The sequence below is a fragment of the Pyrgilauda ruficollis genome, unplaced genomic scaffold (assembly GCF_017590135.1).
Source record: "Pyrgilauda ruficollis isolate IOZ18807 unplaced genomic scaffold, ASM1759013v1 scaffold21, whole genome shotgun sequence".
In the NCBI taxonomy this organism is placed as follows: domain Eukaryota; kingdom Metazoa; phylum Chordata; class Aves; order Passeriformes; family Passeridae; genus Pyrgilauda; species Pyrgilauda ruficollis.
This window is the reverse complement of record NW_024520318.1, coordinates 8,321,335-8,347,512: the sequence shown is the minus strand read 5'-3', so window position 1 is coordinate 8,347,512 and position 26,178 is coordinate 8,321,335. Positions and strand designations below refer to the sequence as shown.

Below are 26,178 nucleotides of genomic sequence, written 5' to 3'. Positions count from 1 at the left end.
GGCTGTGCTTACAGGAAGCAGAGGAAGCAGAGGAAGAGAGCCCTCTGGGCTGCTCCTGGCCCAGGGAAGGGGTACAGCAAAGAAGGGAGTTTATACCACCCCCTCCTACTTCACCTTGCTCACGTCTGCGGTGGTGCGTGGCAGAGGCCCCTGTCTCCGTCCCTGTCCCCAGCTGGGATGAGCCAGGGAGGCCGAATTCCTCCGGGCTGATGCTGATGTCAGTTTTTCCGCGGCACCTCTGAGAGCGGGGCCGGGTGCCTGTCCGGGCTGGCAGAGGGACAGGCCATCTCCCCAGCTGTCATCACAGCCGCCTGTCCCCGTGATGGCCCTTAGCGGCACCCGGCCCCAGGAGGGACCATGGGGCTGCTGGAGACTGGTCTGGGAGCCTGCAGGAGCGAGTTCCTGCTCCTTCATGATGGAAGGGGCTCCGTGCCGGACACGGGCAGAGTCTGGCAGCTGCCTGCCATGCCCCTGCCAGACCCATCGAGCTGGAGGGTGAGCTGGGATGAAGGCTGTGGCATTTTACTGGGTTCGGAATTAATTTAACAGCTTTGGAAGACAAACAGATTAGGGATCTGCAGGGATTGGGGCGAGGATCAGCTAAATTGGAAAGAGAGGCAGGCAGCAGCACCCTGCACAAGCTCCGCTGCCCCTGCCCAAGCCCCCAGCCCAGCCCAGGGTGCCTCTATGGGGTCCTCACAGTCCTCTCCCATGACCAAGCTGATGGTGGGGCTGGTCAGGGCTGGCTCTTTCTTTCAGTCTGGGTTTTGGCCACACGTCAGCAGCCTCTGAGCACTGCTGCCTTTCCCTTCCCTTTCCCTGCCAGTCCCCTTCCTGCTCTCAGTGCCCCCTCTCCCTGCCCTCCCTTTCTCCAGCACCCTGCATCCCCACTGCATCCCAGCCATGTCCCCTCACACCTCTCCTCACATGCCATGAAGCCACAGTTCCGAAATAAGCGATCCCAAAATAAGCTTCCTCCTTGGACTCCATAAATCTCAGCAAAGCACTGAGTCATGGGGTCAGTCCTGCAGTCCCCTTTGCTGGCAGGGTGCCCTGCCCCATCCCCACGTGTCCCCCCTGGCACCCCAGGAGGGTTTGGGGTTGTGTTGCTGCCCCAATAGTATCAGGTCCTGGGGGCAGCCCCACTCACTGGAGATCAGATCACAGTAATGAACAACAGCTGGGCATGGGGGCTGGGAATGGGAATGGAGGGGACAACCCTGTCCCCCCTTCAGCAGCCAGGCACATCTCTGGGGACACTGGGCAGCATCAAACAGGCTTCACTGCCCTTTTTAGGGTGACACCCCCATGGCAGGACCCCCAGTGCTATTCGTGACCTGAGCCTAGCAGCTCTCAGCCAGGTTTTGATGGCTCATTGGGGAGAGAGTGCCTGGCCCGGGGGTCCCCGAGGAGGAGGGGGCCGTGGCAAGGAAGGCTGGATGCGGGCACAGCCTCCTGCTGCCGTGGCCCCCCCGGCGCCCCCGTCCCCCTCCCGCCCCCGCTTCCTGCGCAGGCGGCCCGGGGAGGCGATGAAAGCAGCCCCAGCAGATGTTTCTGGCTTGTTTTCATCTCATTAACTGTTTCCTCTTTTATTATGGGATAAATTATTAATTGTTCAGCGCGAGGAAGAAAGGAAAGAGAAATCCTGACGGAGAACCCGCAGGCTCTGGGGAGGGTAGCGGGCAGGAGTTGGCACAGCCTGGGGCAAGGGGAAGGCAGGGGGGATTTGGGATCTCCAGGGTGGAGGCAGCCCCTTGCAGTGCCACCAAGGCCCAGGTGTCCTCCCGAAAAAGGGGGGCAGTGTGGGGTGCAGGAGGTGCTCTGGGAGTGGGGCAGGCACCTGGCCTCTGTCAGCAGCAGGGAAGGTAACCCAGACAGACAGGGCAGTGGGACAGACTGCCCACATGGGACCCCGACATCTGGGCACCAGACTTCCAGCCCTCTGCCCAGAGACCCCCGACCCCTACTCCCCACCCTCTCTGTTCCCTGTGGTCTGAGAATGGACACACACTGCACCTCCTGGCCAAGGAATGGGGCTCAGCCCCAGCCCTGTCACCCCTGGCTCCCCCAGCTCCCCAGACCCTGCCCCCCTGAAATATTCATGGCCTGCAATGACGAGCTAATTTAATTGCCTTGATGAGAAGCTGAATAATTTACGTTCTTTTCGAGCAGGGTCAGGAGACATCATTAGCAGCTGATCTGGGAGCAGGGAGGGGAAGTGGCTGAGCCCCGACCCTGCTGCTTGGGGGCTACAGGTGGGCAATGGGAACCCAAAAGCTTTCCCACCATGGAACCCCCATGGCTGGGCAGTATGTGTCGAGGTCTGAAGTACCAAACCTCTCAGACCGTCCTATGAACCCCCAGCCATGTGGGGTGGGAAATTGTGGCTTCCATGGTCCTGGGATCCTGGCAGGCCCCGAGACACAGCCTCCCTCCATTCTGTGGCCATGACAATGTTTAAGGCAGTTGTGATCTTTAAGTCTCTTTCACATCCCCATCATTGTTGCTTTGGTTCGAGGCCAGCAGGGATGGCTGGGATGAAATATGGCTGGGAGAAGGGCCCGGCGCTCTCCGGATTCCTGAGATAAGGGGGACAGGCGGGACAGGGACCTTTATTTACATTTTTTCCTGGAAATTTCAGCCTCTCTCTGGTGAGACCCCATCCGGCTGCCATGAAGATAAGAGGGGCTTGTAGGGGGGCTGCTGGGGGCCAGGATGCCTTTCAGGGGGCTTATTCCCCAAGGCTGACTCTCTCCCAGTCTGTGTGCCCTGTGTGAATGGGAGGCACAGAGGAGCACCAAGGCAGGGCTTGGGACTGGCTCCTTCCCATCAAAATTTCATTATTTCTTCCTCTCCACTGGTTTGACAGGGATCTGATCCACCACATCCCCTCACCCCTGAGGTGTCGAGGGGAAGCTTGGCTGGACCCCACCTTGGTGAGGAAGGCACAGCCCGGGATAAATGCTGTTGTGATGGCCATGCCAGGAAATTTTGGGCCAGAGGCCACGGCAAGGGCTGCAGCCGGCTGCCTGATAAGACCTGGATTTCCTCCCGGCACTGCCCAGCGTCCGGCTGGTGGGGAGGGATGTGCTGTGGGGGTTGCCCAGCAGCAGCACCTTGTACCCCAGCAGGAACAACCCAGCTGGCCCTGGCCCTAGGGGACACAGCAGATGGGTCTGGCAGTCCAGCAGTGCTGGGGGTCCCAGGCTGAGCCCCTTGCAGCACTGGGAGCATCGCTGTCCCAGGGAGAGGAGCTGCTGTGACCTGCAGGGTCCTCCTGCACCTGAAGCCCCGAGGGTCCTGTCCCTGCTGACCCCACGGGGTCACCTGGGGAATCTCCCTGGGAGGTCCAGCACGGCTGGGGTAGGGAGCAGAGCCAGGAGCCACTGCAGCCACCCCAGATGGCAGAACCGGCTGGGTGGGGGCACGGGGGTGTCCTCACACCCACATGTGCAGCCATGGCACACCTTTGCACACACACACACAGGACTACACGCGGCACTGATGTCCCAGCACGGACAGACACAGGCACCTCCTCCTCCCCCAGGCACTCAGACGTGCACAGACAGGCTCACAGGTGTGCACAGACCTCCATGTTTGCACACAGCAGCACATGTGCACCGACACACGCACACCACCACAGCCAGCTGTGCACACCTGCAGACGTGTGGGTGTGCACACAAGGGCCCTCATGCGCACCCCCAAATCCACGCTCACGCGCTGTACATCCACACCCATGCACACACACGGGTGATCCCCGTGCGTGTGCACCCCCAGAAACGCACACACGTGAACTCACATGAACTCACACACTCGGACACGGCCGCCTGTCTCTGCCCACACGTGCTCTGCCTGCCTGGGGTGCCGGCGGGTGCTCCCCGCGCAGCCGCTGCCCGCTGGCCGCTCCCCGGAGTTTGAGATCCAGGAGGAATTTTAAATGTATTGACCCCTGACCCGTCCCTGCCTGCGAGGGGAAGCCAGACCTTGAGCTGCCCCCAGCCGGATGGGGACGGGGAGCTGCAGGGGATACTGAGCCCTCAAAGCTCGTGGAGTGCAAAGGGGCACCCTGCCTTTCTCCCCCTTTTTCTGCGCCCCATGTGCCCCCACCCTGGGGAGCACTGAGAAGGATCGCTCCAAAACCTCGCTGCCTGGAGCACTCATGGCCTGGGGAAGCCACAGCTGTGTGCCCCACGCCAGGAGGGTTCTGTGGGAGCAGGATGCCCCTGCCATGCCCTCTGCAAAGGGTCCCAGGCCCCCTACCCTGCTCCTGCCTGGCTCCCAGCATCCCTGCATCCCGTGGAGGGGTTGCTGCTATGGCAGTGTAATTAAAAATGCAATTAAGCGCTGCCACTTAGCAGAAAAGTCATACAGTTTGGGGATAATTATCTGACAATATAACAAGTTGCCCAACATTAATCAGGCACTGATCTGCTCCGGCAGCTGTGCTCCCAGCTCCGGACGCTGTCTTAATGGCATCCTTCAAGAGACCGCAATAAATCAGGCCCTCATGGGGGCCCTGGGGGCAGCACACTGTCCCCTGCCTGCTCCCTGCCTGCATCTGGGGGCTTTTGGGGTGTCAGAGCAACATCCTTCCCACCGAGCCCCAGGGCGCTTTGTTCCTGCATGAGGTGCTGAGAGACACCCAGGGCAGCGGGGCAGGCTCCAGGGGATCAGCCCTCCCCTAAGTGGAAGGGATGGTGGGGAACCCTTGAGAGGAGACCTCCTGGTGGGGATGGTTGTGTGGGGGAGATGCCCCACGCTGGGGGGGTGCCCATTCTTCTCTTTCAAGGGGCAGACAGAACTCCCTGCCCTCTCTCGGGAAGGCAAAGGGACCCCGGACAAGAAGTGAAAGGGAATGCACCGGCTGTCCATCCAGTCACTGATGTGAGATTTTAACAAGTGTTTATGGCTTGTGTTTGTCACTGTTAATGAAGCCTTTGCTCTGTAACAATATGAACTCTGAAGCAGAGGCTGGTCCACTGCTGAGCCCCAGCGTGGCTGGGGACTGTATTCATGCCAGGCCAGACCCACATACTTCCCCACCCTAGCTGCCCTCCCACTGCTGTTCTGGCTTGGATGCTGAGGGGTCCCAAGCCACAGGTGCCACATCTCCCTGACCTGGAGATGAGTCCTTTTGTGCCCCTTCCCTAAATGTATCCCCACAGCCAATGTGTTGGGACAACTCATTTGCTGCATGTTCCTCCCATGCTTCTTTTCCAGAGCCCCGAGCTCTGCCGGTCCATGTGCCCATCTCTGTCCCAGCCTGCCTGTTCCGGAGGGGGAAGCACAGCTCTGACTTCTAAGGACCCGAGATAAAAGCAGAGCCTTTGTTCGAGCTCCGGCCGGCGTGGGCTGGGGAGGGGGAACCACCAGAAAGAAACCAGCAGCTTAACACATTCACTTCGCCCCTAATTTGCCGGTTCTGCCACAAAATCCCATTACAAAGGGCTTAGCGCTGCGCCCAGGAAGAGGTCACCACCGGGGGCCCCCGAGGAGATTTTCCAGTCACAAAAAGCACGAGAAAAGAGCAACCCCATCTCCCTTGGGCACTCCCCGGCACGGCGAGGGATGGGCACTGTGTCCCGGGGTCCCCTGTCCCTGCCCTTCCCTTCCACCCTGCACCTGGCAGCAGGGGAGAGCAGTTGCAGAGGTGCAGCTGGGTCAATTCACCTTTACGACTCCAAATCCAAACAAAATGCGGATTGGCATTGATCCGCAGGTGTTGAGTAGGGCCATAAAACACCGGCTCCAGCAAACGGGCACTGCCAGAGAATCAGCTGCATGGGCCGGCTCCCTGGGCTCTGCTGGGGGATGTGGCTGCGGTGGGGATGGGTGTGCGGGAGGATGCTGGGAGCTGTGGGGAGCCCAGAGCTGCTCAAGGTATCCCTGTGCCAGGGGGTCTGGCTGTGCTGGGCTGGACAGAGCTGCCTGCCAGCCCCGGGCACCCTGCTCAGCTGGGGTGGGGGCATTTGGGGGACCCTGAGGGAAGGGGGTGTGCATGGGGGTGTGAGAACGGCAGAGTGGGCGCACACGGAGTGCAGATGGGTGCACATAGCTGGAGCTGGCCGCAGATGGGGGGCAGGTGCCCACCAGTGGGTGCAGCTGTGCCGTGGGAAGCACATGCACCCCCCGACCGTGGGCACACCCCTGTGCAGGTGTGCACAGACCCTCGGCGGGACAAGGACAGAGCAGCTCCACCAGCACCACGTGGGGCAGTGGCACACACAACAGCTCAGCACACCGGGGTGGGGCAGGGACCCCCGGGATGGGGACAGTGGCGGGCTGGGGCACAGCTGCGCGCTTGGCACGGCTGCTGCAGGCGCTGGTGGAGCAGGGAGCGAGCCCTGCCGGCACTGAAAGGAACGCGGCCAGCGCCCGGGCGGGATGGAAATGAGCCCCCGGGGGTCCGCACAGCACAAAGGCGCCCGCTGGGGTGGGCCGAGACCTTCCCAGCCCCTCGCCACAATGTTTGCAAATACCAAAGGCCACTTACGGCGGGGCCGCCAGCGGGGAGGGCGAGGGGGCCTCCCAGCATCCCCCTCCGACTGGGGGCTGCTCCAGCCCCGCCGTGCCCCGTGGATACCCCAGGGCACCCCGGATGCTGGGGCGAGGTGGGCAGCGGCTGCCCACTGCCTTTGTCGGTGTCTCGGTGCTGGAGCCAGGGGAGCAGGGAGTGTCGGGGAGGAATGTCCCCGCTCAATGCCCACCATGCTGGGGCTGACAGCCCTGAAATCGGGTTGTCACATCCCGTCTGGGCAGCCCTTCACCTCCATTTGTGGGGGCTTGTTCGGCTCCCGTCTCATTCAGCCAACACAAACAGCACTTAACCCTCTGGCTCCCGCCAGCTCCGGGCGGGGACTGCCAGCCCCAGGCAGAGAATCGGCCACCAGGATGTGCCGCTGCCATCCTACTGCAACGTCTGAAGGGATGAGGTGAGATACCCCATGGAGCCAGGCTCTTTAGAAGGGAAGTTGAGGGTCCCCAGAACCCCTCACCCTCACCTCAGAGCCCCCAGCAGACAACCTGAGCCAGGACTTGCTGCCAGCCCAAGGCCTGGGAGGCTCACGCCAACCCCTCTGACACCCTACACCCTTCCACCTCTGCCTCCCTTCAGCCCCTGTGACCACCCTGAGACCCCTTCCCACCCCCCCGCAGGGACACCCACCCCGCAGCAGCCCTGGCTGCCAATGAAAGCGGGAGCAGGAGCCTTTCCTTTGACACAATTAAGCAGCCCGGGGTCCCAGCGCCTCGGCTCTCCGCAGTGTGTTAAATTAATGTAGCAGAAAAAATCATTATGCGGGGACACAGATGGAAGTGACCAAGCAGAAAATGCGATGTGCAGCGGCAGAGGACCCCTCTTACCCGTGTAAACACCACGGGGAAGAACAGGTTTCCCAGCTCCCAGGCGAGGAGGTGACCGCAGCCTGCCGGGAGGTTCCCCTTCCTCACTGCCACTGGGGCAAGTCCCGGCTGCAGCCAGACACGGGGTGCCATGGGCAGGTGAGGGGGCAGGTGCTGGGACCCCGCGGGCAGCAGCCAGCCCGGGTTTGGGAGGGCAGTGCGTGTGGCCGGGCCTTGGCTCACAATTACCGAGTCATTATGTGCCGGCACAGCCGTGCCTAACCGAGCAGAAAAGCGGCCCCTGCTCAGCACCCGTGGGGAAAGGGGTGAGGGGGGAGCACCCAGCTACACGTGTGCATGTGCCCAAACATGTACCCAGCACACGTCCCCAGGGGTGGGGGCTCATTCCCCAAGTGCCATCAGCCAGGAGACCTCTCCCTGGGTGCCCCAGTCTCTCCTGCCTTTGTGGCCCCAAATTAAGGCATCAAAGGGACTTGCACTTACCCTGGGGACCCTCCCAGTCCCCAGGGGAGTTGCCCTGGAGAGGGTTCTGCTCTCCAGGGGATTTGCCCTGGAGAGGGTTCTGCTCTCCAGGGTGGTAAGCCCAGAACAGACATGGTCCTGGGGCTCACCCCAGCAAACACTAAAGGCCACAGTGCCACTCCCAGACACCTTGCAGATCAGTAACCCCAAACACTGGGCAAAGGGTCCCCACACCAGGACCACGCATGGTCCCCACGCATGGGGCACAGCAGGATGCAGAGGGAATGGAGGGGTGCTGAGCACATGGGAAACGTAGGGTTGGATGTCACCAAGGCAAACTGTCCTCTTCCTGTCTCAAGGGTCCTACCTGCTGCTTGGGCAGGAGCTGGAGCCTCCTAGTTTGAATCCACAGGTGTTTTAGTGGTCTGAGATTGCCCCTGGATATGTGGGAAGCTCCCACCACCACTGGGAGTCCCCAGACAGCTCCCCTCCTGGCTGACCTTATACCCTGTGGCCTCCTCCAGCCTGGATTACCCCCAGCTGGCCAGCCTGTGGCAAGCAAATTTACACACTTGCCTGGTTTGCCAGGAGCTCCCAAGTGCCAGCGTTCGGGTACTTCCTGTGCCACTTCCCTCTGGGGCTTGCCATAGTGGGACATGAGGATGGACACGAGGTCAAGGGGGTGGCTGGACGCTGGCGCAGGGTTATCGTACTGGGGCGGTGGGGGATGATAACCAGAGCTCCCTCCTGTCAGCACTCTGCAGTGTGAAAGTAGGATGAGGACAGGGACAGTCCCCAAACCCCTGTCCCCCACCTTGGGGACGCCTCGGGATGGCGGGTGCCTGCTCCCTGCTGCCTCCCTGTCTGGCTTTGTTCCCACTGGGCTGTGTTCCCACCCGCCCAATATTCATGTGGGCCCCTTCCCTCCCCGGGGGGCTGCTAATCCCCCCCGAAATGGGCCAGGGATTGTTGACCGAGCTGCCGTATCCCTTGAACAAGCAAGCCTGGGCCCCGCAGCTGCCGCCGGATTAAGAGTTACCCTTTCGCTGCCACAGCCAAAGCCCCTGCCCCCCAGTGTGCTCGGCCCCCATCCATGGGGGGCAGCCAACAGGACGCCAAGGAGATGGTTATTTGGGGCACTCCTGCAGTCCAAACTGACAGGTTTAGTGTGGCTCTGCCAGCACGGGAAATGCCTGATCTGCTGGGTCTGGTTTGTGTTGGCAGAGCCTGGGGAGCGGGGCCAGGAGCGTGCCAGCCTGCAGGAAGGAGCCCTGAGAGGGTGTTGGTAGCATGACACTGGCACTGGCATGGGTTGTTCCCCTTCCTGCTGCCACCAGTCGTGGCAGGGGCACAGCTGTTCACAGCAATGGCACAGGGTGAGGAGCAGCTCTCACGCTCCAGAATTGTGGGTCATTGGAATTACATTAATTAGCGTGTGCTAATGGTATCTAATTAACACCCAGCTGTGCTGATGTAGAGCTTGCTAAGCCAGACACCTGACCCCTGCCCTGCTGCCTCAGTTTACCCACCTGCAGCAGGGTGAGCCTGGCACCTGGTGCTCCATGAAGCCAAGAGACATCAAACCAACAGGGAAATGCTGCAGGGAGAGGGGACCAGCTGCCGGCTCGTTATCGGGGCCAGCCCTGCCAAGTGCCCCATCCGGGGCAGCCTCTGGCTATCTCGCTATCTCAAGAGCTCGCTCTGCCTCGGGTGGACGTGTCCGCACGCCAAGAGGGTGTTGCTGGATGCCCAAGCTGGGGGGAACCCAGGGATGTCTCAGGGGGTGAATAAATAGAGGTGGGAAGAGCAGAGTACCACGGTTCTGTCTGCTCCTGCTGCAGAGAGGAATGGTGGGGGCTGCCTTTTGTAGGGGGAGTCAGGGACCCATGGGTGCTATTCATACCTGCAGAGATTAAAAAACATCTTTAGACTCCACTAACAAGGCCCCAGAGCCCTGCAGAAGCTTTCATCCTGGTTAAGTGCACTGAGCAGATAAAGGGTCCTCAAGAGTCCCCAAGGAGCTGGCTGAGATGCTTGCTGTCCTCAGTGTGCATTTTTGGTGGCAAGCAACCTGTCCCTCCCTCACAGAGACCCCCTGAGCTCTGCAGCAGCCTCGGCAGTGGTGCTGGGCACCTGCCATCATGGGCTGTAAAGAGGAAAAGCCCTTTACCCATGCTGTGCCCGTCTGAGCCTCTCCTGGAGAATCCCTGCCTCCGGGTGACATGTGACACCAGCTCGAGGGCGAGCCCTCCTCCCGAAGAGCTGGTGTAAGGGGTGCCATCCCCCGGCTTGACCCCCAGGTGCTGCAGGGATATCTGGAGGCTGTGGCTCCACAGGACACAGAGGGTTCCCCAATATCAGCACTTAGGGGCGTTTTGGGGCCAACCCCATCTGGGCAAGGGGCTGGTGCAGGGGGAAAGGGTACTTCAGAAACTGCAAACCCCGGCACAAGCTGTCCTGCCTTCAATGCAAGCAGCGAGTGTGAAGTTAAGAGATAAAGAGGGAATTAGGAGATAAAGTCTGCGTAATCCCAGTTGCTCTATGCAATTAAAATGAGCTTCACCCCGCTGTAATTGGATGGAAGCTGCCTGCCAGCGTCAGCGCAAGCGGGAGCGTTGGGCGAGCAGGCGCGGAGGATTCACCGCACCGAGCACGGAGACTTATCTCCCCGCCAGAAAAACTGAGAGGGCAGCGGCACAGAGAGCGGGAGTTAATGAGATGAAAATGGAAAGCCTGGCACAAAGGATTAGCTCCCGGCCGGCTCTGCTGCTGAAATCCCAAGGTTCCCTGGAAAGGCTTTCCTTGCATCATGGATGCATTCCTGCCTGGGCCTGCTTTGCAGAGGAGGCCTGTGCTCGGAGCAGGAAAATTTGGCTCCTCTTCACCACTTTGACCCCTCAGTTGGAACTGGGCTGTCCCAGCCTCCAGCTCCCCCTGCTCCATCATATCCGTGCCCCCGTGCCCAGTCTCCCCCCGGAGGGTCCCTGCACAAGATGATCCCTAACAGCATTTACAGCTGCTGGTATTAAGCAGAAATAAAAAACCCCCAAGTGCAGATTAAAAGGACACTGATGGAATGCCAGGAGAAGAATTACAGCCCTAATAAACTGCTGCCTTCTGCTGGGGGTGGGTGACAAGGGGGTTTACGAGGCCATTTAAACTTCACTGTCAGAAAGGTGTATTAAAGCTATAAAGGTCTCGTTGCCTCTCCTGTCCCCTGGATGCTGGAGCATGGCTGTGGTCATAAATCCACCTGCTCGCAGCCTGGGGCGAGGGGCCCAAAGCCCCTTGTCCCTGGGAAAAGCCAGGAAGAGCAGTGAGGCCTCCTTGGCTGGGATCTTGGAGGGTGACGTCAGTCCTGGCGCGAGATAAATGCCGGCCGCGGGCCGGGCCGGCAGGGACAGGATTATCTCGGCACGGAGGCCTCGTCCATCGCCCTCTGCCCACCCGCCAGGAGCGTGTGAACGGGAGCCCACAGCCCTGGTGCCTGTGCACCCTGTCCCCTGCCTGCCGCCTGGGCCCAAGGGGACAATGGCTGGGACCACAGCACGGCTGCCATCACACTGTCAGGGACGGCTCCTGCCTCGTACCAGCCCCAGACGGGCTGTGCTAGGGCTCCATCCCCTGGGTCCTCCACCCCCTGAGCCCCAGAGTGAGGGTGTTCCAGATGGGGCCTCCCCGTTCCTCCGCTCGGCTCTCCCCCATCCCTGCGGTCCCCGTGTGTGTTTGCACAGCTCTGATGACGCTGCCCCACACACCTCGGCGCTCCTGCTCCAGTGTTCCTGCCCCAGGCTTGGCTCATCCTCCTGCTTCCTGCAAGGCTGGGCTGTGGACACAAATATCCGTGGAGTAACAACTCCATGGAGTTTTTACCTCCCTCCTCTCTATCAGTGCCTCCTGTGGGGTCCTTCTGTGCCATTGTGGAATGGGGATGGGGTCAGGCACAGGGGCGGGAACAGGGATAGAGACAGGGACAGGAAGGGGGATGGTGCTGAAAGGTGCTTTCCAGCAGAAGTCACCTGGCACAGACTGACTCACCGCCCTGGGGATGGGTCATGGTTTCAGCTTCATCCTCCCGGGGTGCAGTCCTGGTTCCCCGCCTGGGTGACAATGGGGACAGTGGGATGGGGAGAAACTACACCTGGGAGGTGGCAGAATCTGAGCCACCCTGTAAGGTGGTGACATAAACACTCTTCCTTCCAGGCACCGGCGTGGGGCTGCTGGGGTGGCAGGGATGTGCTGGGGGTTAGTGGGGCTGGCTGGGGAGCGCAGAGAGCAAGCAGGACTCAAGGCAGGGAGTTAAGGGTGGATGATGGTTGTCTCTCCCCCCAGTATGCTCTGCTAGGAACCACCCGCTCCCTCCACTGCCCCAGTTTGGAGGCCCTCGGTCCCTGCTGCTTCCCACGCAGGCTCATTAGCGAGTTCAGAGCGAGAAAACCCGTTAATGGCACGAAATGACTTCAGGCTGCGACATGGGGAGTGGGGATCCAAGCCCAAACCCTCACACACAGTGGGGCTGCTGCTTTTCCTCTTCCTTTGAACCTCCCCAGCTGCCCCGAGCTGTGGTTCCCCGAGCACGGACGGGGGCAGCAGGGACCATGGGGCACAGCGGGGAGCGGCAGCCGAGCTCCCCCCGCTGCTGCCGACCCCTGCCCGGGCTCAGCCCATCCGCCCCGGCTTCAGCGCAGCGCCCGGGCTCGGGGAATCACTCCGGAGCGTTTGGCTCTCGCAACACGATGGGTCATCGGAGTTTTGGTTTTGCCGGGCTCCCGGTCATGCCGGCCTCGGGAAGGCACGGGGAGAGGGAGCTGGCAGCGCCGCGCTGGGGTGCAGCAGCGTGCGGGAGGCGGCCGGGCCCCCCTGACTCAGCCTGCCGTGGCGGAGGCAGAGGTGGGGTAGCGATACCGGAGCTAAAAAAAACCCTGGCCGAGCGCCGGGGAGAGGAAATTTCTCATTAGCCAGAAATGTGTGGCTGAACCAGTCTGACACCCGGGGCGGCCCCCAGCCCCGGCGGCGATACCGGCCCCGGCTCCGAGGGAGATCAAAGCGGGAGAGGGGCAGCAAGGGGGCTCAGCAGCGGCTGGGCTGGGCTTGTTGGGGGACTGGGGCGGGGTGAAGGGTCTCCTCATCTGAAAATGCCAGATTTAGGTGGCATGAAGGGCTGGGTGGGCAGTGGCATGGGTAATCTGCCATGCGGGGCACAGGCATCAGTACCTGTGGTACTTCAGGACAGTGAGGGGTGTTGGCCAGTAAGACATGGATAAGGCAAGCTAGCAGGGATGGGGTCATCTCTGCCTCTTGCTCCCAGCCATGGAGCAGTCCTTTGCTCCCCTCATTCCCGAAGGAGCCAGCGTTTCCAGCCAGGGCAGCCCTTGGTGGGAGCAGTGCAGCCCCTGGCACCAGCCCCAGCCCTACCAGCAAGGCCACCATTGCTTTCCATCGGATTTGCCCTGAAGATCCAGCCTTTCCCAGACCACACTGAGTCAAGGCATTGACCTGGTCTTGTTTAATAACCCAAAGCTGCTTTTTGCCTCCTGGTCCAGTGTTGGGTCAGGTTCTGCTCCCCAAACACGGCAGACAGGCGTGGGGTGATTGATGTGGGTGCATTTGCTCGCTGGCTGTGCTGCCAAAGACGATGTCAGCTCCCAGGCATCTGCAAGAGAGCTGCCTCCTGCTCCCCAAGGCAGCCCCCCGGCCCTCAGATCCCCTTTTCCAGAACTGTCTGGCAGCTTCTGGGGGTCTTGTCCCCCACGTCCCCCCTGTGGGGACACTCAGCCCTGATGAGGGGTGAGGCTGCAGCCCCAGCAGCAGTGGGCAGGGAGGACAGGCTGTGGTGGTGGCAGACAAGGATGGATGCTGCACCATGTGCAAGTCTTCTGCTAGCAACCAAAGGAGACTGGAAGGAAGGAATGGAAAGAAAATGATTAAAACAATTTGGTTTTTTTTTTTTTTTTTTGGTTTTTTTTTTTTTTCTCATAATTAAAAAAAAAGCCCTGGGAAAAAGCCGTGTTGGGTCCTGGCACGTGAACAGAGTCTGTAAGTGGTCTTAAAAATTACCAATAAATAATCTTAACGGGAAACAGAAGGAGCAGAGCTGGGGTGTTCGTGGGTGTTTCGTGGCTTCTTGTGAGCATGGGAAAATGTGCTGGGTCCTGTCCCTTGTGCTGTGGGGACAGCCCCTTCCCGGGTCATGGTGTGTCCTTGGCTCCAGCCCTGAGGCAATGACCCGCCTGGCCGGCGTCCGGCCCATCCTTGGCTCAGGATGTGTCCCCAGCACGGCTGTGCTTGGCCTTTCCCTCGGGCACAGGGTGGCAGTGGGGACCAGGCATGGCGGAGGGTGTGGAGAAATCCTGTGCCCTCCCTGCCCCGTGCCCGTGCTGGCCTGCCGGGTCACAGGCACGCTGTGCCAAGCCGTGCCGAGCCGTGCCGAGCCGTGATCCCTTCCAGCTGTGCCGGCCCCAGGCGGCTGACGGGGCTGCGGGATCCTCTCCCTGCCAAGTTGTTGAGGTGTCAGCCAAGAGTTAGCAGGGAAAACGCCAAGCAGCCGGCGAGCCGGCCAACCCATCCTCCTCAGCCCTCCTCCTCCTCCTCTGCTGCAGAGAGCCTCCCACCCTGCCGCTGGAGCCCTGAGCCTCCGGGCCACCCCAGCAGGGATCCCCCTTAAGGCTCGGCGTGCCCTCACCCCAGCTGTGCCCCGGGACCCTCCGCCGCCGCTCCCAGGGTGTTCCCCCCATCCCGGCCCCTCCACCTGGGGCGCATGTCCCCCTCCTCTGGGTCTGTCTGGAAAGGGACGATCCCCCCTCCCCGAACTTTCCAGCTCTCTGCAGAGCGGGAACAATCGTAGCCTTTGTCTTCCCTTAATCTCCTGGTTAGGAATTAAAAGGGGGGAAAAAACCCAGCAGCACAAAAGGCTCTTTTGCATGGGCTGGGAGGGGGGAAGCGCAGGGCGCAGGCAGAGCACAGGCAGGGGTGCAGGCAGGGCTCGCCGTCCCCCAGCCCAGCCTGGAAAACCACGCTCCCCACGGGCCACCCCACGCTGCTCCCATCCCCATGGCCCCAGGATGTTCCCGCAGTGGCACCCGAGGGCTGGCGGCCCTGGGAGCATCATCTAGTCCACTCAGCCCCTCAAAATGTCCTCATCCATTGGATGCTCCAGGAGGAAGCAGGGAGCATTTTTTGGGGGGGGGGGGGGGAATTGGACTGGGTTTGCACCCCCGTGGGGTCAAGTGGCTCCTACTCACTGCCATGGACCCACTTTTACACACACAGTGCCCAAACACAGTCTCACCTGCCCAGCACAGGGCTCCCTGCCACCCAGAGCCCCCCAAGAACCACACAGGCACTACAGACCTCCATAAAATTCCTTAAATAATTTAATTGAAAAAAAGTCTTTCCGTTAAAAAATATTTTTACAAACGCACGCTCGCATTGATTTCCCTGGCTGCTGTTTTTCGCTGTTGCTTTTCTTTCACCATGGAACACAGCTTTCCCCCAGATCTGTATGGAAAGGGAGGAGGCAGGTACAGGATGTGGAGAGCTGCTGGGTGCACCCCTGAGTGCACCCCTGGGTGCTGTGGCTGGGGTGAGACCCGGGGCTGGCTGCGGGGATGGTGTGTCCTGCCCCATGGGAGCAGGGTGTGCATAGAGAAGGGTGGGAGAAGGGGTTTGTTGTTTAAAATGAGAACAACCCCTCCTCAAAGCAAGGACAGGCCAGGATGGAGGACTGAGATGGGGATATTTGAGATGCACCAGGGCTGGTGGGACCCCAAACTTTGCAGCAGCAGGGGCTGGGGGCAAGGGAGGCAGGGGCAGCCCCTGTGCCCCATTGTGCTTCTGCATGGGGGGGCTCTGGGTGGTTAGCAAGCCCCAAACAGGCTCTCATATCTCTTCAGCCACTTTTCTTCTCCTAATCTGGGAGAGGGGTGAGGTCTGCCCAGTGCTGCTGTTTGGGGTCCCACCACGGTGGGGCTGGGGAGCAGCCAGGGTAGAGAGCAAGCCAGGATGGGAAACCCCAGCAAAATGAGGCTGTGGTGTCCCTGTCAGCCAACATCCCAGATACATCTAACAGAGGAGATGGTGGGATGTGGGGATACCATTCCTGCTGCAAGACCTGCTGCCACCTGCGCTCCTGGACTTGTTTACCCTGTGGAGGAGGATGGGGTTAATGAGAAACCCAAGGGCAGGCCTGTTCCAAGGGAAGGGAAAAAACAGCACCTGCTGTGTCAGCCCAGGGAGGAGGGGATCGGGGCTAAACACTGGGGAGCATAGGGGTGCACCCCCTCATTTTGGGGAGAGACCACTTGCCCCTCTGGATTGCCAGCAAAGCACCCCAAAAGCCAGTTAGCAAGGTAGTGCAGCTGAGGGGGACCTGAGAAACCCAGGACAAGCAACTGGGGTTCCACTTGGCTACTGTGGACAAATCTGCCCTAGACTGAGGGCATGGGCCCCCCAGATCTGCTCTCCCAGGGGGTTACCTTGCCACCTGCAGCTGGTCTGTTCACCCTGATGAGCTCCCCACTGCTCAAGAGCCATTTCGTAGAGGAGGAGTGAGGCCAGTAATCCAGGGGTGCCAGGGGCTGCTGCAACCCTCCTGCTGAGGGCAGACTGCCCAGAGGGAGGCAGGGGAGGAGCAGTGCCCTATGGAGAAGCCCTGGAGCTGTGGGGACCCTCTGGCATTGGATGAGCAGTGTGCACGGCTGTTCCCTGCTTGGCTTTCACATTCCCTGTTTGCTTCCCACAATTCCAGCTTGACTCGAGGAGGGAATGGGGGAAAAAAATGCTGAGTGTTTCCAGTACATTAGTTTCCTGACTGACTCTGACCTGGGACTCAGAGCCTCCACGCTGTGTGCCTCATGGGGAGCATGCTGGGTCTCCCAGCACCACAGGGCTGGTACAGCATCACTGCCTGGTCCCTGTCGGACAACCTGAAAACATGACAGCAAGAGAAGGGGAGAGCAGAAAGGGGCACACAGCCAGCTTGGGGTCGGCCAGGAGGAGGAGAAGGATGACCCTGGTGGGCAGCGAAGCTGCAGGCAGCCGGGCCCATCCAATGAGAGCGCGATCGAGCAAAGGAAACTCGGGTAAAATTCTTATTGCCTTTATTCTGCCCATTGCCTCCCACAGTCCTGCGGCCAGCACACACCCACGCACGCATGCACACACTCACGCACACTCAGGCACGCTGGGAGTCTCTCCCTCGGCTCGGAGGAACCGGGCTGCAGTGAATCCTCAGGGAAAGGTGAGTGAGTCTTTTGGCAGCAATCACAGCGTGTGTCAGGAGCGGGCAGCCGCGCCGGCGGCACCTGCTCCTTCTGCATAAAAGAGGAGGCTGGGGGAGCCGCGGCCCCCGGCGCAGCCCCCGCCCCAGCCCCGCTCCCCGGCCCCTCGGGGGGAGCGCGGCTGCCGTCGGTCCGGGGGCGGAGGGTCCCTGTGCAAACGTGCTGATGGCCTCGCTCTGCAGTCCAGAGCCGGCCAGGAGAACCAAGAGGGTAAGAGATGAGGAGCCGGGCACCTGGTCCCCCTCCCTCCCCTTTCTGCTCCCTCTTATCTTTTTTTAATATATCTCTTTTTTTTTTCTTTTTTCATATATTCTTTTTTTTTTTTTTTTTTCTTTTTTTTTTTTTTTTTTTTGCCTAACTCCCTGCATAGTAAATCGGGTTCGGGTTCTGGCGTGCAAAGCCAAGAAAGGGAGCGAAGCCTTCCCTTCGGACACGTTCCAGTGCAGACCCTTGGGCGGAGGGCTTGCCAGGGCTGGAGAAGAGGAGTGATTGTCTGGGGCTGGTGGCCCCAGCCCTGTCGCTGGCTCAGCCTCCCCCGGCTGCTTCCATGCAGGGAACAGAGCTAGGGAAGGCTTCGGACATGTCTGACGGACTCGGCGGACGGGTCAACAGTCTGTGGCCTCGGGGAGGTGAGGGAAGTGAGGACTGGGGGAAAACAGGGTGAAAAGAAATCCAAGAAGCAGAACAACTCTTCAAACCGATGAGCACCAAGACAGGGTGGGAAGTGGGATGTGCCATCTCTGTCCCATAATCCATCTTCAATATGAAGATGTGTTGCTGCCTCGCCATTCCAGGACAAGGGACGAAAAGCTGGGCTCCCTCAGCATGAGTGCCTTCAATCCTGGGCGTCCCGTCCCATCCCGTCCCAGGCGACCGTCCGAGGCAGAGGAGCGCCATGTGGAGGGGAAAAGCTGGGCTGCACCACAAACTGAACCTTTTTGGCAGGTTCCCTTGGTCCGTTCCAATGCAGAGTCCCCTGTGGTCAAACCTGCACTGGGAGCGTCTGGTTCATCTGCAGCCTCATGTCCTGAATGCTGCTCAAGATCTTCTTCTGGTGCCCTGCTAGCGTCACCCCTATCCTCAGCAGGTCCCTGCAAGGAAAAGGTGACAACTCAGCCTCCAGACACCAGCAACAACAATATGTGGCTCTGCCCCACTGGGGCAACTGATCTATCCATCATTACAGCCCTCTGCCAAGCTCCAGTGCTCCCTCTAACACCAGAGGGGACTGGATGCTGGATCCAAAACCTGAACTCCCTCGGGACTGGATGCTGAATCCCAGTCCTTAATTCAGCCCACCACACACCCAGGTGGGAGGAGGTGGCTGTCAGATAGGCAAGGGACAGTGTGCAGGAGCCCCAGTCCCAGTTTTCTCCCTCCTCTCCTCCAAGCAGGGACTTACTCCGCAGTCATCTGTGCCACCAGGTCAAAGGAGGCAAACCCAGCATTGACGAAGTTCTCCTTGTACCGTCCCATTTTGATGGCATCCAGCCAGTCTCCCACGGTGGTGAAGGTGGTGTAATCTGGGACAGTGCGGTCCAAGAGCGGTTGGGAGATGCTAAAGGGCAAGAGAGCCACAGGTCACAAGGAGCAGGGCACAGAGAGGTGTAACTGGAAGCAAGGGATATTTCTTATCCCCTCCCTCCCACAGCTCTATTCCCAGCCACTGTTCCCTGGAATTGGAGTAAGTGCTGGCTGGAAATAAAGATGTCACTGACCCAGACTGGACGCTGGCGATGACCTTCAGGCTGGCAGCATTGCGGATGAGCTTGTCCAGCGTGTTGACAATCTGTGCAAATTTGGGCCTCAGGTTGCGGTCCCGCACCCAGCAGTCCAGCATCAGCTGGTGCAGTGCAGTGGGGCAGTCCATGGGGGGTGGCAGGCGGTAATCCTGCTCCACAGCATTGATCACCTGCAGAAAGATGGGCAGAGGCAGGTTGTGAGCCACCTGGGCTCCCGCAGGCAGCCTAAAGCTCCCAGTTCCCTACTCCCCAGAGAGCACTTACATCCTGGTTGGACATGTCCCAGTAAGGTCGCTCCCCGTAGGACATCACTTCCCACATGACAATGCCGTAGCTCCACACGTCGCTGGCTGAAGTGAATTTGCGGTAGGCGATGGCCTCGGGAGCTGTCCATCTGATTGGGATCTTGCCTCCCTGCATGGATACACAGCTCCACGATTAATGCATACCTGAGGTGTCTCCCCCCACCCCCAGATCAGTAAATCCCTCGTGAGTGTCCCATACCAGGGAGCTGGTGTAGGTGGGGTCAGCTGGGTCATCCTCCAGAAAGCGAGAGAGCCCGAAGTCAGACACTTTGCAGACCAAGTTGCTGTTGACCAGGATGTTGCGGGCAGCCAGATCCCGATGCACATAGTTCATCTCCGAAAGGTACTTCATGCCAGCGGCGATGCCTCGCATCATTCCCACCAGCTGGATGACTGTGAACTGCCCATCATTCAACTGCCAGAGGAGAGATCAGAGGGGTTTGCAACACCTCTGGAGGAAGGATCCCAATGTGCTACCATCACCGTCCTCCTCCCTAGAGCCACCCCTCTTCTCCCACTCAGAGCTTAACCCTGGGACACCAACATGACAATGCAGAGAGACGGAGAAGGGCTCAGAGTTGCTGTCCCCCCATGCACTGCACCCCCCAGCCCAGGGCAGGAGGGGATGGATGCTCACCCGGAGGAAGGAGTCAAGCGCACAGTTCTCCATGAATTCCGTGATGATCATGACGGGGCGGCTCTTGGTCACCACTCCCTCCAGGTGGATGATGTTGGGGTGGTCGAACTGGCCCATGATGCTGGCCTCGCTCAGGAAGTCCCGCCTCTGCCGCTCCGTGTAGCCCACCTTCAGTGTCTTGATGGCCACGAAGATCTCGCGGCGGCCAGGCAGCTTCAGGCGCCCACGGCACACCTCACCAAACTCCCCTGTAGTGGGAAGAAGAGAGGGGAGCAGCATGGTGAGCCACAGGACAGGGTGAGAGGCAGCAGTCTCAGCACCTGCTGTGCCCAGCCCCAGGACTTGCCTGCTCCAATGACCTCCTCAATTTTCACACAGGAGATGTCAATCTCTTTGGCGAATTCCCGGACAGCTTCGTTTGGGTCTTCGTAGGTGAAAGGGTCAATGTACACCTTCATCCCAGGGGTAACTGCAAAGGCAGAAGCCATCACCAGGAGGGACGCAGCAAGGGTGACAGATGCCAAGCCACTTGGCTGGCTGTCAGCCCACCCCTTGTTAGAAAAGGCTGCCCCTTTGCATGGGACAGGAATTGGGAGAGGGCAGCCAGAGTCCATTTGCTGGGCTCTCACACTCACCATATTGCTGCAGCTTCTCTGTGTACTCAGGGTCGGTGTTGTTGCGCTGCTTCCTGCCCAAAGGAGACGAGAGGAGGTGTTCAGTAACCATCCCTTTCCTGATGGGGCAAAGACATTCACTGCCAACTTCCAAATCCCAGCACAGACAGCCTCTGTCAGAGAGCCTTCCCTCTGGCAGCCTGTGTGCAGAGCTATCCCTCCACCTGAGGTGCAATGGGAGGAGATGGCCTAGTTGTGCTGAGTGCATGGCAGGAGCCTGGGCAGAGCCCAGCTCATGCTGGGGAAGCAGAGGCACAGTCCTCCCACAGGACCTCTGTTCTGGGACCCACATGTGGCCAGTCCAGTCCTTAACTCTGTGACTGGAGCTGACAGAGCTCTGCCCACAGGTGAAGGGGAAAGCTCTGTGGCAGACATGAGCAACCCCCAAATTCAGATTTGAAGCCCTCTTCCCTGAAAAGTCAGTACCTGAAGCAGACGATTGCAATCACCACCACCACGATGACGAACACCAGCCCTGCAGTGGCCGAACCCACGATCAGAGGCAGCTCCTGGAAAGTCTTGCTGGTGGAACCTGATGGAGGGACAGGCAGGAATCGAAGTCAAGCTGGGAAAGGAGGAGGCATGGAAGGGCTGGGCAATGGAGGCAACGCAGTGCTGGTACCTACCACCCTCAGCAGTTGTCTGGAACTCCGTGGGGAGGCTGTAGCGGCCGTATCCCGCCACGGTGCGTGCCCGGACCTGCACCATGTACCGAGCATTGGCCTTCAGCCCGTCCAGCCGCACCGAGTTCTTCTGGCTGGTGACTGTGTTGGCGATGCCATCACTCTGGCCTTGCTGTAGGGGAGACATGGGTGTCACCTCTGTGAAACCACCCTCCATTTGCTGGCTCCCACATCCCCCAAGTGCCAGGTTTGCAGGGACCCCCTATGCCATGGTGCTGATGGCCAACTAGAAGGGCTGGAGGAGGGAAAAAGCTGTTCCTGCTTTACCTTCTCTGAGTACTTGATCTCATAGTCCAGAATGATGCCGTTGGGTCTCTCTGGGGGAGTCCATGACAGTGTCATGCTGTTCCCGGTGCTGCTGTGCAGGTGCATCGTCGGTACGGCAGATGGGGCTAGGAAGGAGGGCAGGGAAGGAATGAGCCACCTGCACCAGGTTTCCCCCTTCACCATCCCACACAGTGTAGGGAATGCTCTGCCTGTGACCTGCTTGGATAATCGTGGTGGAAAGGCATGGAAAAGCTTTGAGACTGGCCTCCCCCAAGTCTCCATAAGGAGGTGTGATCTCAACACCAAGGGGAGCCTCAGAAATAGCACTGAAGTCATGCTTCACCCCATGCCTAGCTGCAGACTGGTCTGGGGAAGGGCCCTGCCAACCCAAAGTGGGGCTCCCTCCCCTCCTCCATTTGCCAGCAGCTCTGTGCTCCACCCCAGCAGCAAGACCCGTGAAATCAGATCAGTGCGCAGTGGCTGGAGATTACCAGCACGCTGGAGCAGGGCCAGAGCGGGAGGAAGGAGGGAATGGCAGAGCACTTGGCTGTCTGCAAAGGCTTGGGCTGGTGCTGAGCCTTCCCAGGCAGACAGGAGAGAAATCTCATTTCCTTCCTCCTCCTTTCACAGCAGGCACAGCATCTCTGGGGTAGGTCTAGAAGATCCAGAGCTCTCTGGAGCATCTGCCAGCCCTAGTCTTCTCCACTTGCATGCACTCTGATCTCATCTCCTCTAGGGACATGCTTTAAACAGAGAGGAGAGTTTACCCAGGGGATTAGATGCGGGCCCAGAGAGCCAGTTAGGCGGCACCACAAAGGACTGCAGCCTCCCAGGCTGTCAGAAAGAAATCTCTGCTCCACTCCGCTCTGTGGAGGAGATGCAGCCCCTGCTCCCTGGTGGCTCCACTGACCTGCCTGGTTGGTGGTGATGTTGACAGAGGCAAAATGGGGAGGGTAGGGACTCTTGTTTGAGATGCCATTCACGGCCTGGATCTCGAAAGTGTACTGGGTGTGGGCCATCAGGTTGCTGATGTAGATGCGTCGCTCAGTGAGGCCGAGCTGGCGTGGCACGAACTCCACATTGTCGTCGCAGCGGGTGCACAGGCGCCGCTCCACGCTGCATTTCTTGCAGATGACGTTGTAGAGCAGGTCGTCCCTGCCGCCCGTGTCCTGCGGCTCGCTCCACTCCAGCACCAGCGACGTCTCGTTCACGTTGGAGATGACATTGCGGGGGGCCGAGGGGACACCTGCAGGGAAACGTGAGGGGCAGGAGTGGTGTGTCTTCATGTCCAGCTCAGCCCTGGCATGGGCACAGCACATACCCCCATCCCAGACACAGACCCACATCACCTCCACAGCCTCCCCTCCTTGCCCGGAGCAGGACTCACTGGTGCAGGCGCTGTCTGCGGGGTCCGTGTCTGCCCGGAAAAAGCCGTTCCGACAAGTGCAGACCATTGCTGCTCCAGAGGTGGTCCGGCTATTGGGAGGGCAGGGAGAGCAGGGACCCTCCCCCTGCTTAGACTTGAAGGTTCCTGGGCCACACGCTGGAGGAAAGAAAAACAGACCTGAGTTATAAAGGGAACCCAGAAAACATTCACTGCTCCCACCATAGCTGGGCAGACTCTTCCTTGCTGCCCTGCCAAATCTTTGATCAGTGGCTTGAAGACCTCAGGCCTCCTACAAGTCTTTCCAGTGCCATCAGCCATGCCCAGGGACTTATGGCTGGGAAGGGAAAGAAGAGTGGGCTGCTGGAAGCACCAGATGGCTCAGGCACAGCTCTGCCAGGAAATGCTGGGCTCCAGCAGCAGGCCCGACGTAATTAGAGGTGGGAAAAGTTGGTCACCACCAGCAGTATGGGGGGACACAGCAGGTCCACCCAGGGCACCTTCCTCAGTTTTGTTTCTCTACTGCTCCCTTCCATGGAGGAAGGCCATGCTGGTTTCCAGGCCTGGCAACCTTCACAGTGCCAGGTCCCATCCTCTCGGGAAATCCGGCTGGGAAGGAAAGAATTCCTCTGCAGCCCTGTCTGCAGCAGCCCCTGCGAGAGGCCTCCATCACCCAAAACCAGCCACTCAGCCCCAAACCTTCCGCCTCAGGCTCTTGAGCCACTTCTCAGTCCCGGGGCGGCGGCACCTCACGAGGTCGGCTCAAGTGGAGCGCTGAGCGAGATGAAAACATTCCTGCAGGTCCTTGGCTGAAGAGCTGCTTCAGCATCGCTGCCACCTCCCTCCTCCGCTTCCGACCAGGGTCCTTCAAGGAGCCACAAGTCCTGGGATAGGGTCCGATTGGCACCCCAAGGTGTTTATTTGTAATGAGGGGCACGTGAAAGGTTTAACAGCACTTGAGCCGAGGAGCAGAGCAGCCTCGGGAACCTGACCCACACCTCAAAATAGCCCAATTTATCACACTGCTGCTCAAGGAAGCGGATTCTGTGCTCTGTGTTTGCAGCCGGATGAGGTGAGAGACCCACTGGCGCCGGCTCTGCTTCAGCATCACTCTGTTTGCCACAGCTGGGGCAGCATCAGCACCGATGGCCCCGAAGGAGGGCACGTCCTCCTCGCTCCACCACGTTAGGGAAGCTCCAAGGGCAGGTAACCCTCCCACGCCTGTCACACATCATCCTGAAAACAGGAGGAGGTTTCCTGGTGCTTCACCAGGCTGTGGCAAGTGGAAGTTTCCTGCTATGAGACATCTCCCATCACCCTCTGTGGAAGTTTTCCGGCTGGCTGCAGCCCCACATGGGGCGTGGAGTGCTGTGAGTCACACGCTGCCAGGCCGGCCCCGCAGGGACCCGCACACAGCTCCAGGTGCTGTCCTGGGTCCATGGTTTGTCCAGGCACCAAGCAGCAGCAACCCCAAGGGAGATGCCAAGCTCCTGTGCAGTGCTGCTGGTCAGGGGGACGTGAGAGCAGCCCTTGCAGAGACGACTGCCTGCTCTCCAGCCCCTCTGCCTGGATGGGTGTCAGGAGCTGCTTCCTGCTCCCAGGGTGCAAGCCTTCCAGCAGCGAGAGTCTTCTTTGGTCAAAACAGGACCGACTACATGGCTCAACTAACTCCAGCTCCTTGACCTGAGTTCACCCAGCCTCTGGGCCTTCCCTTTGGAAATGAAAGCTTTGCCCGTCCCGACTGTGCAGGCTGGAAGGCAAAGCAGTGCACAGATCTGCTCCTTGGCAAGCAATGGGAAGCCAGCAGGTCCAGGGCTTCTGTCTCCCCAGCCTGGGACAACCAGGCCACCAGAAAATGTGACTTTATGTGGACAGCAGAGGCCCAGAGGTCGCAGAGAAGCCTTGGCACAGGCAGACGCGCCCCGGCTGGAATCCCGGGCGGTTCAAACTGGGTGGATGCAGATTCACACATAAGGAACCAGATTGTTGAGGAATGAGAGATGACTGAAACCTCTTGGACAGGAACGCTCTGGGCTCAGAAAGCTGCCAAACATGCTTTGGTTATGGAGAGGAGCCCAGATCCATCAGGGACAAAACCCCCTGAACAGCCTTGTTGGGGGGAGAGTGAAGCCGGAGCAACCAGAGCTTATGTGAAGCTGACAACCCAAGCATGGCATGGCAGCCAAGGACAGCCAGGTGCTTGGAAAGGATGCAGGAGGGCACTTGGTCTCCAGCACATGAAGTGCCATCCGGTGCCCAGTGGGTTATGGGCATAGCGGTGATAGTGGCCTCCCAGACACAGGAGGAAGGGACAGGCAGAGCTGTCCTTCAGCAGCTCCCTGCCACCCCTAAGTAGTGCCCAGTGCAGGCACAAGGAATGAAGGCCTTTTCTTTGCATCCTCACGCCATCCTGGCAGGAGGGGGATGAGCCATGAACCAGCCCTGTTAAGAAGGGGAAGAGCAGCAGAGGGACTGAGGCCCAGATGCACTCCAGTGTGTAGATTTCCAACTCTGCTTAATAAATCAGAGCATAAAGACCTCGGTGGCAGTGTGACAGCTCTCAGCCGCCACATTTGAAGGCTGTAACTGAGCTGAAAGCTGATCCCAGGTCCCTGGTGGATAAGCCGCTGTGTCATCTCTTCTCTGCAAGAAACTGCCTGTACAACAACCACTGTCTTGGCCGGCACGCTGCGGAACGAGCCTGGGAGCTCTGGAGTGGGAACGTGACTCCATCCAGCCGGAGCTGGGAAGCCAGGCTCCCTTCTCCCTGCCGAGAGCTTTGCATAAGCACTTTTCCTGCTGAAGTGTCCTCAAATAAAATAACAACTCTGATCCTCTGCACACAGATCACATCTCCTGGTGCTGTGCTGCGGTCACTTCTGGGGAGAACATGACAGTCAGTGACAGCCACAGGATAACAGGTCAGGGAACCGAAGCGGAGCTCCCCGGTCTGAAGAGGAGCTGCTGGTTTGATGGGAGGGAGAGGCAGTCTGGCCTGACAGCAGAGATCAGCCACAGAGGGGATTTGTATGGGGCGTGGGAGGGAGGAGGACAGTAACAGAGCCCTGCTGTAAAGCTGCCCCTGCACCCCCTACGGGGCATCGCACTCCCGGCATGGCAAACGCGGCCGTCCGGCTGCTTCTGGCAGCCCCTCCAGGATTTTCATCAGCCACCCACCTCCAGGGCCTGATCCTGCCTCAAAGAGCTGCAGCACAGAGCTGGGGGAAGAGCAGGGTACTGCTCCCATATACAATCTCCACCGTGGTGAATAAAGTTCAAGGAAGGGAGCTGAAAAAAACACTGAAATAAAACCCTCCTGGCAGCAGCAGAGAGCAGTGACTCATCCCGTAGGCAGCCTCCATTATTGCACGGGATGCAGGCAAG

The 26,178-nt window shown here is 59.7% G+C and overlaps 1 protein-coding gene across 2 annotated transcripts in view; it reads right to left on the bottom strand.

The window, feature by feature from the left end:
• Window positions 1-15,242: 15,242 nt before the first annotated feature.
• The window catches only part of EPHB3 (EPH receptor B3), a 29,371-nt gene continuing 18,435 nt past the window's right edge, over window positions 15,243-26,178 (bottom strand). Inside the window, exons 4-16 of one of the 2 annotated variants that reach the window (XM_041467876.1) lie at window positions 22,798-22,953; window positions 22,321-22,656; window positions 21,411-21,535; window positions 21,087-21,255; window positions 20,887-20,992; window positions 20,422-20,519; window positions 20,133-20,255; window positions 19,787-20,034; window positions 19,349-19,564; window positions 19,109-19,258; window positions 18,821-19,014; window positions 18,505-18,660; window positions 15,243-18,193 (exon numbers count right to left, since the gene is read on the bottom strand). In XM_041467876.1, coding sequence (XP_041323810.1) covers window positions 18,085-18,193; window positions 18,505-18,660; window positions 18,821-19,014; window positions 19,109-19,258; window positions 19,349-19,564; window positions 19,787-20,034; window positions 20,133-20,255; window positions 20,422-20,519; window positions 20,887-20,992; window positions 21,087-21,255; window positions 21,411-21,535; window positions 22,321-22,656; window positions 22,798-22,953 — 2,186 coding nt within the window. In that variant the 3' untranslated portion in view covers window positions 15,243-18,084. The remainder of the gene's footprint in view (window positions 18,194-18,504; window positions 18,661-18,820; window positions 19,015-19,108; window positions 19,259-19,348; window positions 19,565-19,786; window positions 20,035-20,132; window positions 20,256-20,421; window positions 20,520-20,886; window positions 20,993-21,086; window positions 21,256-21,410; window positions 21,536-22,320; window positions 22,657-22,797; window positions 22,954-26,178) is intronic. The other variant, XM_041467877.1, reaches the window with a different exon arrangement.